This window comes from Miniopterus natalensis, chromosome 1 (assembly GCF_054644295.1).
Source record: "Miniopterus natalensis isolate mMinNat1 chromosome 1, mMinNat1.hap1, whole genome shotgun sequence".
Classification (NCBI taxonomy): domain Eukaryota; kingdom Metazoa; phylum Chordata; class Mammalia; order Chiroptera; family Miniopteridae; genus Miniopterus; species Miniopterus natalensis.
This window is the reverse complement of record NC_142081.1, coordinates 83719107-83731354: the sequence shown is the minus strand read 5'-3', so window position 1 is coordinate 83731354 and position 12248 is coordinate 83719107. Positions and strand designations below refer to the sequence as shown.

Here is a 12248-nt window from a genome sequence, read left to right as displayed (position 1 = left end):
TTTTTTCTGCCAGAGGCCTTTTGGATAGTTATAACGTCTTTCCCAGGCCATACAAAATTATCAACTCAAAAATTAACTATGAAAAAAACTCCTAGATTTATTGAATTTCGAGTCCCACCTGCGGTTGCCTTGGCAGGTCCAGACCAAATCATTTTGAGGGCGCCACCCCTGCTGTAGAACATCTAAGACCCACAGGTCTCTCTTTATGGTGTACTGTCTTGGTCTCCTTTAGTCCAAGCTAGCAAACAGGGTTTTTGTTACTGCAATTCTATTAGAAACTTTGAGTTTTCTGTGAATTTTATTGGGGTTCATGCCATTAAAAAAGCCACCCTCACAAAGTGTTTTCAGATAAGCTCTTCAATTTAGGCTTCCTGGAGGTGTTGTAGGACAATGCCTTTAAAATTCTTACATTCTGAAAATCTTTAAAGGAATTTGAAGCACCATGTCAATCTTTCTGAGGAGGGTTTTATGGTTGGCTTCATCCTTAGACCATGTTTTCCAGGATTCAGTGTTATCCCAGAAGCCTTTATTTATTTTAGAATTATTTGACCATTGGACATGTGGGAGAAGCTATAAAGAGGTAAATGGATATTTGAAACTGGTAAGCCCTGTTTCTTTTATATTTAATAATAGTCTTTCTTTAGGTTATCTTTCGCTTTGATTTTACTCCCACTGCTTCATAGTGAGAATCCCGTCATCCTCGTTTCAGTGCCATGTTGTTCACTTGCCTAGAAGCCCTTGCTGTCAGCCTCTTCAGGGGCCATCAGGGCTCCATTCACCATCTCTTGGAGGCCCTTTTGATTTTCACTCTCATACTTCTCTACATTATTTTGGGTTCCACCTACCTCCTGTTCAAAGACACTCTCACACGTATGTGTATTTTTTTTCTTTGTTAGTGTCAGCATTGTATTTTTAATATCAGTATCTCCACCAGTTATTTATTGCTGCTTAATAAACCACCTCCAAAGCAGTATATTTACTTTGTTCACAAATCTGCAATTAGGCCATACTTTGTAAGGCCAACTCATTTCTCTTCCACCTGCCATCAGCTGGGATGACTTGAAGCTGGGAACTGGAATCATCTAAAGGCTTGTTCGTTCACCTGTTTGTCAGTTGCAGTGGGCTTTTGGCTGGGACGGTAGCTGGGGCAGTCTCAACTGGCCACCTATACGAGGACTGACTATGTGTCCTGGGCTGCTTCATTCTTCACAACATGGTGGCTGGGTTCTCAGAGTGAGCTTCCCTAGAGAGACACTCTGAGTCAGATGGGAGCTGTATCACCAGACATAGAAGTCACACAGCAGGTCCACCATATCCTAGTCACTAGAAACCAGTTACTTACTAAGGCCAGAACCTATTTCATGGAGAAGTGCCAAAGAATTTGTAGACATGTTTGAAAAACTCCACATCACTCACTTTGTCTTACCAAATAATCGTTATATCTGAAGAAAGTAGTTTTCCCCAAGTCAGTAGGACTGAATTTCCAGCAAGTCTTTGGTGTTGTTGTTTAGTGTGTTCTCTTATTTTGTGGAAAATAACAAAGAATTTCAACATAGCACTCCTTTTTGTTGTTGTTCTAAAAACTGTATTGCTCATCTCACTAAACTTTTACAGTGGAAGATGTGATTTCTCTTTAACCCTAGGAACCTTTTTTTTTTTTTTTTGGAATACAATTCAAATTTGCGTCAAACATTTGTAATTCAGTAAAAGGTTATGACATTTGAATCAATATTTGTAAGATTCATTAATTAGAGTCTTATTTTGAAAGTCTTATTTGGAGAGGCATTTATTGACTCAGGTCTAAATACCTCAATATGATATCCCTAAAAGTTCTTTAAAAAATTATGGAGCATTACTATTGGGAAGAGGTAAAAGACTTTCTACTAAGAGGTGACTTACAGTCATTTTGTGGAGGCAAGACATGAAACAGTCATAGAAAAAAAAGCATAAAATCAAATGCAGATGTTGTGTGGCAAAGATAGAGACGGTAAATATATTTTTGTGACTCCTGGTCATTTTAACTTTGGTCTTGATTATGAGTAATTCAAAATTCTACATTCTAAGATGCTACCACAGTCAGATAACATTTTATTGCAACTGAATTTATTTCAAAATTTGATACTGATGTTGAGTTAGACTATTCTCAGTCTACACCTTCTTAACCAAACTATATTATTTTATTCATGCAGAATGATGATCTTACAGCAAAGCTGGAAACCGCATCTTCAAAATGTATACATCTGGATGAAAAAAATAAATTTCTTCAACAGGAGTTATTCTCTATGAAAGCAATACAAAAGAAATGTGAAAAACTAGAGAATGAAAAAAAGAAGTGGAAACAAGAAGTAGTAAACCTCAATAGACTTATGGAAATGAATATGGTAGAATACAGTGAAGTAGAACAGTATAAACGGAAGATTGAAGAAAGAGCAAGACAGGATATAGTAGAAAAATTAAAAGAAGTCAATCTATTTTTACAGGTTACTTTGTCTATTTTAATGTGCTTTAATTCATTTCACTGCAAATTACAGTTTGTTTATATACATTGTATGTGTTTCCCCTACTTCCCTTAGTAGCAGTTTGTAGATTTCTGGAAGGAAAGTGGAATTTGTTTCTCCTTTCAATATTTCAGTTTCCTTCATTATCACTAAATTGATCTTTCAGAATGATTTTTACTAGAGGATCATTTTACTTTTAAGACCAGTAGATGTAAAACAAGACTATTAGGAAGAAAAGAAAAAATTGTGATTTAAAAATTATACCATTAAGTTATTTTTTTCAATTTTTAAAATTTTACATTTATTCTATTATTTGAATTATCAGAATGCATGAGAAATAATAAAAGATTTTACTTTATTTTTATAATTTAGATTTGATTTGTTAACACTGATAATAAATATTTTAAACTTCAGCTTTTTTTTCATATAAAAATTGCTCCCTTAATCGACTCAAAACTAAAGGAAACAAATACACTATAATGTTCAGATTATACTTATTTTAAAAATGTATCCTTCTAATTGCTTTAGACACAAGCAGCGTCTCAAGAAAATCTAGAGCAGTTAAGAGAGAATCATAATACTTCAATAAGAAGTCAGTTGGAACTCAGAATTAAAGATCTGCAATCTGAACTCTCCAAAATGAAAACTTCTCAAGACTCTAAAGAAATAAATTTAGAAAAATATAAGCAACTCTACCTAGAAGAAACAGAATGTAGAAAGATATTGGCAAATAAACTAAACAAGTAAGTCAAAATATAGAATCAGAGAAAATAAATTTACCTCATTAATTAGTTTCTAAAGCATAATTTTTATCAAATAGGTTCATGAGAATCATAGGAAGTAGAAGCTAACTATATAGTATAATTCTGGAAAATGATGTTAGTAAGTGAACTTATCTTTCAAATATTTGTCCAGGACAATTTATATCTCTCCCATTTTTGGTTTTATGTGCCTTTATGATTTTTCCCCCTTAATATTTTCATGTAATTAACCTGATCTACCAGTCTTTAAGTGTTTTGGAAGCTTTATAATTTAGACAGCAATATTATTATAAAATTGTCAGAATTCCCCTAACTAGAAACATTAATGAGTTTAATTCTTTTTTGGAAGATAATAACTTAAACCCAAAGGGTAAAGTACTGGGCAGATTCTGGCACTTGGTAAATTTACTTTCTTGATTGTGATCTTTGTTATTATCACTAGAAGGTGCCTTGGGAAAACTATCCTTTACAGTTTTTCTACTCTGCATAGAGACATACATATTAATTAAATAGGGAAACATTAACATAGGGGTGAAGGGCAATGTACTTGACAATGTGGCTAAAAATAATGAGGTCTGCCTGAGGGGGGGTGGAAGACAGAAAGGGCAGATCCCACCTCCAGTGCCTTGGTAACAATGTGTAAACTGACTGCCTCTGGAGCTGTTTTCATTCCTTTGGAGGACCAGCCAGGCTGTCTTATTCTCCCTTAGAGGCTGTTGCTCTAAAGTATGCCTGGTGCCAAATGGTTAAAATCTCCGAGGTAATGAGCGTATTGTACAAGGGTAGTGAAAGCAAATGCTTGACAATGTCTTTGAGGGATTTTTAAATCTCTAAAGCGGCTCACTAAATATGTCCAAGGGCATCCTCCAGAATCTTGTAAGCACAGCCCTTCCAGAAGGCAGCAAGCATTACCTGATAAGCCGTCTACAACACTGTTAGCCATTTCCCTCCCCTCCCTACTTTGAATTACTTGTTAGTTAGGAACCCCTACCCCCTAGAAACATATGCACTCCTTTAAACAATTGAGAACCTCTGCTTGTATATAATAGATCTGCTCTGACATGTTTTCAGTATTAAAATGCTATTTAATGAGAAATTCCATTTACTACTATGGCAACTTAAAAAAGTTCAGGTCACTTAGGGAAAATTAAAATACTAAGCATTTGTTGTTTACAATCTTCACAGGACTAACGAGAGGCTAGCAGAGGTCAGCGCTGAACTCCTCCTGCAGAAACAACAGAACAGCTCTTTACTGAGCACTCTTACTATGAGGCCAGTGCTGGAGACACCTTGTGTTGGAAATGTGAATAATAGTTTTGTACCCAACAGAAACTTGACTCCAAGAGAAAACTTGGTCATTCCTACCTCAAGGCCACATATTTCAAACAACAGCATGGAGACTTACTTGATCAAGGTTAGTTATATTATCTTTTTCCCTTGGGTTTCAGATTTTTTGCATAATTCTTGTGTTTAATTTGGTGAAATTCTGAGTTGTTTAATTGACTAATGCACACTAAGTAAAAGTCTTAATTATTTGTGCTAACATAGAAGGGAGACAGAAATTTTACAATCTTTTTTAAGTCCATGGATCTTTCATTTTCAAGAGATACCTATCATTAACTCTATTCAATAAACATAACTAACCTGACACATTTTAAATTTCTTGAAAAGCTACAGTAAAGTTTTATTTTAGAAATTAAATATTATTGCCTAATGATTAGTGCTTGGAGATGCTCTGGCTTACTTTCTAATGGATTTTAGTTTGGTGATGGTTCATAACAATTTTAAAGTTTTGCTGCACCCCGATTTTTTCACCCCTAAGCGTAAGTGAATGATTGACATCCAGACACTTAACCATATATGTGTTAGTTATTTAAATAAAACTGAGATAAATCTTTTTATGAATTACATAAACTTGTAACACTAAAAGGATTAATTTCTGTTTTTAAGTGAAAATTTTTGTCATCTTCTTACCTGAGAGAACATTCTTAATTGCTATTTTACTTACAGTATTTCTATTTCAATTTTTATAAAATGTGTTGCTGAGCAGTTGTACATTTTCTAAATAGTTAAATTAAGGAAATATCTGAATTTTTAATTTTTTAATGTATTTTTTAAATTTGAATTTTTAAAATGAAATTTACTTATGTCTATATCTTGCCAGCACTTGAATGACTGATGACTAAGATGGCAATGATAGGGAGTCTTGAAATAGCAACTAGTTTTCATTGTGTATCAGTGTTATTAATATATCCATTCTTAATCTCATTTGTTGATTTCTTTATCTCCAGAATTTGTTTGGTTCTTTTTATAGTTTTCATCTCTTTGGTAAAGTACTTCTTCTGTTAATTTTATTTCTGAGCTCACTGAACTGCCTTTTGAGTTTTCTTGTATCTCATTGAGTTTCTTCATGACTGCTATTTTGATTTCTCTCTCATCTATATCACAGTTCTGTTATTTTGCAGTTCTTTCTGGAGAACTGTCCGTTTCTTTCTTTGTTAGTGTTACCGTGGTGGTCCGTGCTGCTTGATGGGTTGTTCCTCCGCTGGCGCATTTGAAATAATGAACACTTTTCTTATTTAGTAACATTTTACTTTCCAGAAATCAGCAGGTTGGTAATTTGAGGCCTTTCTTTTGTTTTTCAGAAGATCAGGCTATAGCGCAGTTTTTGTTTTCTCTTAACTGTAGGGCTTACGCTTGGGGAGGGGGAGGGCGAGGTGGTGAGTCAAGGTGTGGTAGGCTTGGCCTTGGTTGTGGGAGCGTGGCTTGGGTGACCAGAGTGGTGGGTGCTGGTTATGTATCCGGGTCGCCTGGGTCTCAGGGCACCACCACCGTGGCAGGGGGTGTGGTCAGCTGAGGGGAGCCAGCTTGTGAGCCCACTGAGCTGCTGCCATTCCCTATGGCCACTGGCAGCACCGTGCTGTGGCCTGGAGGCTGGGGACTTGTCTCTGCTGCTGCTACTGGGGAGGGATCTGGATTTGGGGGAGGAGGTGGGTGGAATGCTGCTGGACTGTTACCCGCTGCTGGTCTGCGGCGTGGAGGGCTGCAGCCCAGCTCCCCCACTGATACTGTGTTTGCTGGGGCTGTAGGTTCAGCCTTATCTTAGGAGAACTATAGCTATGAGCCATCCCTGTTCTCCCCTTCATCGAACCTCTCCTGCACATTCCAGTGCGCCCACCTTCAGAGGTACTGCTGTGTGGACCTTTTAGTGTGTTGACCAGAGGAACCTTTGTTGGGTTCTAGATGTCTGACTAGTTGTATATTTCAGGGGCGATACAAAGGGGTTGTCTCACCTCACCATGATGTTGATGTCACTAAAATACCCATTTCAATCAATGCACGTTGGTTTATGGCTTTTTCCCCCCACCTGTATATATTTTTTTAGTCTTTATTGTTGAAAGTATTGCAGATGTCCCCTTTTTCCTCCCATTGACTCCCTTTACCCCACTCCCACCCCCTCCCCAATTTATGGTTTTTATGGTGCTTTTAGGGTCTTCTTAAATTCACTCATCCAGCAAATCCCTGCTCCTCTCATGAGGAAGAGAGAGAGAGTCCAAGTCCTCATGTGGAGTCCGAAAGACAGAGAAACGTAGGTGCTCCTATAATTCCTGATGGTGTTTAAATCATAATTGAAATTAAGCTCATACTGACTAAGGATGAGAGACATGGGACAGAAATGTGCTAGATGGTAAAGAGAAATCTGTTTTGTGTTTTAAATTTTCCATGTTGTGGGCTATAGATAACCCACAACATGGATAATTCATTTAATTGATTGATTTTGGTAAACTAAGTTATATTTGGGGAAAATAAATAGCTCTTTTAAGGAAGAATTTCCTCATTTTAAGCTTGTTTGGTTTAACTTAAGATTTTCTCCTTCAACTTTCTTTTCTTGTCGTGCAAAAAAATTTTGTGCTTTATAAATTGAGTGTATTGACTGCTACGAATAGGAATTATGATATTAATGTTTGTTCCTTTATTTTTATTCATGACTTTAAAACTTATAATTTAGTTAGAAAGCAACTATTTTGTGTCTTGTGCCTAAGCATTATTGAGCTACATGACAAAGTTTTACAGATTTGTTTTCTCTGAGTTATAGTTAAAAATCTATGTATTTTTCCTGAATATGAGGAAGTAGCTGGCATAGAACTCTCAGCTCAGTAAGAAGACTTAAAGCCCATCTTGGCCTGCAGTTAATTGGTTTTGTGACCTTAGGCAATCTATAATCTGAGTCTTTCTTGCCTCATGTAAAATTAGGAATTTTCATACCTTAAAAAAATTTCATTTCAAAGACTGGAACATTTTCTTTTAATTTTGAATGAAACTATCATATAAAACAGACACAAATAGAGCTGTCCAGCTAAAGGAGGGATGAAGACTCTGAAGCTCTGCAATCGTACAGGAGTCCCTAATTGAAACAGATTCCTATGGGACATAGTTTGAGAACTACCAGTTATAAGAAAAATCCTTCTTATTATAAATCCTTTGAACTTAAAGTTGCTGATGCATTGTTTTTATGTGCATATTTTTCACCTTTCTATATTTTTAATAAATGGAAAAATATAACGAAAATTGCACATCTGTTCTCCTTATTAATGTTGGACTTCAAGCTACTTCCACCATATGAACATACCTCACCTAGAAATAAACATAAACATCACAGAAGTAAATATTTAGGAAAACAGCTTTTGGAGAAAAAGATAATAATGTTACATTGGTAGTTTCTTAATTCAAATTGTATAAAAATGTGATTTATATTCAATATATTGTTTATTATTTGTAACATAAAATTGATTCATTAAAGGCCTCTCTGTCTAGTTTTGAGTTATTTTATAAGGCCTATTAATGTTGTCACATTACCCATTTAATAAGGCCTATCATGCAGTTGTCAAAAAAGTGTTATGGAAAACAGCTTCTGAAAATATTGGGGGACATCTTAGCCAACAAATTTGTCTTCACACCTAAAATTCATAATGGCATTGGTATCACATTATCATTATCACCACAGTGTTTTATGTTGAGTATAGCACTTTAAATCCTGTTTCAGGCATTTAGTGAGAGGATACCTTTCGTAAGAAAGGTGTAACAGCACTCTAGATTGCGACACTTGTGTCATAATTTGAAATATTCCCACACATTCCATATTTAAGTGCACTGTAACTGTAATTAGTTGAATGATTCAAAATTCAGTCCTAGAAAGGAAACAAAGTTACAATAAAAGAATTATGGCCCTGGCCAGTGTGCTTCGGTGGTTAGAGCATCGGCCCACACACTGAATATGTTCTCCCATTCAGTGGGATGTCTTTTCATTTTGCATGTTTTCCTTTCCTATGCAAAACATTTTAGTTTAATGTAGTCCCATTTGTTTATTTTTTCTTTCATTTCCTTGCCTAAGGAGATATGTCAGAAAAAATACTGCTGCGAGAAATGTACGAGATTTTACTGCCTATGTTTTCTGCTAGGAGTTTTATGGTTTTCAGTCTAACATTTAAGTCTTTATAACATTATGAGTTTATTCTTGTGATTTGTAAGACAGTGTTCTAGTTTTATTTTTTTCCCCGCATCTGTTCAGTGGTAATGGTATTACCAATACCATTTTATTGAATAGGTTATCTTTACCCCATTGTATTTTTTTTCCTCCTTTGTCAAATATTGATTGAATATAAAGGTGTGGGTTTATTTCAGGGCTCTGTTCTGTTACACTGATCCATATGTCTGTTTTTATGCTAGTACCATGCTGTTTTTACTACTATGGCTTTGTAATACAGTTTGATACCAGGTAGCATGATTCCTCCAACTTTGTTCTTTCTCAAGATCGTTGTTGCTATTTGGGGACTTTTGTGGTTCCATATAAATTTTTAGAATATTTGTTCTAGTTCTGTGAAATACGTCATTGGTATCTTTATGTGAATTGCATTGAATCTATAGATTCCTTTGGGTAGTATGGGCACTTTAATTCTTCCCACCAATGAACACCATATATGCTTCCACTTATTTGTGTCTTCCGTAATTTCTTTCTTCAGTGTCTTTTAATTTTCCAAATACAAGTCTTTTACATCCTTTGTTAAATTTTGTTCTAGGTATTTTATTCTTTTTAAAGCAATTGTGGGTAGGATTGTTTTCTTAGTTTTCCTTTCTGATAGTTCATTATTGGTATATAAAAATGAAACTGATTTCTGGATATTTATTTTGTATCCTGCTACTTTACTGAGTTATTTATCAGTTCTAGTAGCTTTTGGTGCAATCTTTTGAGTTGTCTATATAAAGTATCATGTCATCTGCAAATAATGGCAGCTTTACATCTTCCTTTCCAATTTGGATGCCTTTTATTTCTTCTTCCTGTCTGATTGCTGTGGCTATACTTCCAGTACTATGTTAAATAAGAGTGGTGAAAGCAGACATCCCTGTTTTGTTCTGGATCTTAAGGGAAATATTTGTACTTTTGCCCACAGAGTATGATGTTAGCTGTGGGTTTGTCATATATGGCATTTATTAAGTTGAGGTATGTTCCATCTATTGCCATTCTGCTGAGAGTTTTTTAAAGCGGTGCTGGATTTTGTCAAATGCTTTTCAGCATCTATTGATATGATCATGTGATTGTTATCCTTCATTTTGTCTATATTGTGTATCACAATTATTGATTTGCACACATTGTACCATTCTTGCATCCCTGGAATAAATCTCACTTGATCATGGTGGATACTCTTTGTAATGTATTGCTGGATCTAGTTTGATAATATTTTGTTGAGGATTTTAGCATCTATGTTCATCAGGAATATTAATCTATGATTACTTTTCTTTGTAGTGTCTTCATCTAGTTTTGAAATTAGGAGAATGCTGGCCTCATACAATGAGCGTAGGAGTCTTTCCTCCTCTTGAATTATTTGGAATAATTTGAGAAGGATTGGTTCTTCTTTCGGTGTTTGGTAAAACTCTCCTGTAAAGCCATCTGGTCCAGGACTTCTGTTTGCTGGGACATTTTTTATTGCTTCTTTAATTTCACTAATAACAATCTCTATTCAGATTCTCTGATTCTTCCTGATTGAGTTTTGGGAGATTTTTTTTGTCCAGGAATTTATCCAGTTCATCCAGATTGTCTGGTTTGTTGGCATATAGTTGTTCCTAATATTTTTTTACAATTCTTTGTGTACCTTCGGTGGTGTTTCTTCTCCGCTTTCATTTCTGATTTTATTTATTTGGGTCCTCTCTCTTTTTTTCTTAATGAATCTGGTTAAAGGTTAGCCAATCTTGTTTATCTTTTCAAAGAACCAGCTCTTGGTTTCATCAATCTTTTGTATTGTTTTTTAGTCTTTATGTCATTTACTTCAGCTCTAGACTTTATTATTTCCTTTCTCTACTTACTCTGGGCTTTTCCTGTCAGTTGTTTCTTCTCTTTCATTTCTGATTTTACTTATTTGGGTCCTCTTTTTTTTATGATGAGTCTGGTTAAAGGTTTGTCAACCTTTTTCTTTTCAAAGAACCAGCTCTGGGTTGCACTGATCTTTTGTATTGTTTTTTTAGGCTCTATTATGTTTATTCTGCTCTGATCTTTGTTGTTTCCTTTTTCCCTCCTCACTATGGCTTTGATTGTTGTTCTTTTTCTAATTCCTTTAAGTGTAAGTTTAGATTGTTTATTTGAGATATTTCTTGTTTCTTGAGATTGGCCAGTAATGCTATGAATTCCCCTCTTAGGACTGCTTTCCCTGTGTCCCATAGGTTTGGGGTTGTTGTGTTCTCATTTTTACTTGTTTCAAGGTATCTTGATTTCTTCCTTGATCTCATTGTTAACCCAGTCATTTTTTAGTAAATGTTATTTAGCCTCCATTTCTTTGTGTGTGTTTCCAGCTTTTTTGTGTGATTGATTTCTAGTTTTATACCATTATGGTCATAGAAAATGCTTGATATGATTTCATCTTTGCAAATTTATTAAGATTTGTTTTGTGTCCTAACATGTGGTCTATCTTTGAGAATGTTCCATGTGCACCTGAGAAGAATTTATGTTCTGCTGCTTTGGGGTGAAAGGCTCTGAAGATATCAATTTAATACATATGAGCTAGTGTGTCATTTAAGGCCACCATTTCCTTGTTGATTTTCTGTCTGGAAGATTTATCCATTGATATCAATGGGGTGTTAAAATCCCCTACTATGATTGTATTACTGTCAATCTCTTCCTTTATGTCTATCAAAATTTGCTTTACATATTTAGGTGCTCCTATGTTGGGTGCATAAATGTTTACAAGGATTATATCCTCTTGTTGGATTCTCTGTTTATCGTTATGTAGTGTCCTTCTTTGTTTCTTACTATGCTTTTGTTTTAAAGTCTATTTTGTCAGATATAAGTATTGCTACACCAGGTTTTTTTTTCATTCCATTTGCATGAACTCTCTTTTTCAACCTCTTTACTTTTAATGTGTGTGTGTCTTTTATTATGAGGTGAGTCTCTTAAAGACAGCATATACATAGGTCTTGTTTTCTTATCCATTCAGCTACCTCAGCTCTTTTGAATGGAACATTTGAGCCATTTACATGTAAAGTAATTATTGATAGTTATGTATGTATTACCATTTTATTGTTCATATTTTTTTTCTTCTTCTTAAGGAAGACCCTTTAACATTTCATGTAATACTGATTCCGTAGTGACGAACTCCTTTAGCTTTTTCTTGTCTGGGCAGCTGTTTAAATGTCTATCAATTCTAAATAATAGCTTTACAGGGTAATCTTGGTAGTGTAGGCCGTGCTTTTTATCACTTTGAATATTCCTTGCCACTCCCTCTGGTCTGCAAAGCTTTTGTTGAGAGTCAACTGACAGTCTTATGGGAGCTCCCCTGTAGGTAACTAACTGCTTTTCTCTTTCTGCTTTCAAGATTTGCTCTTTGTCTTTAATCTTGTGCATTTTAATTATGATGTTTCTTGGTGTGGGCCTCTTTTGGTTCATCTTGTTTGGGACTCTCTGTGCTTCCTGATCTTGTATGTTTGTTTCCTTCACCCAGTT

At 35.1% G+C, this 12248-nt stretch overlaps 1 protein-coding gene across 1 annotated transcript in view; it reads left to right on the top strand.

Moving 5' to 3' along the window:
- Positions 1-12248, top strand: part of LOC107530253 (ankyrin repeat domain containing 26) — a 108120-nt gene that overhangs the window by 91291 nt on the left and 4581 nt on the right. Inside the window, exons 30-32 of the mRNA XM_016203938.2 lie at positions 2190-2480; positions 3027-3241; positions 4445-4673. Of these exons, the coding sequence (XP_016059424.2) occupies positions 2190-2480; positions 3027-3241; positions 4445-4673 (735 nt within the window). The remainder of the gene's footprint in view (positions 1-2189; positions 2481-3026; positions 3242-4444; positions 4674-12248) is intronic.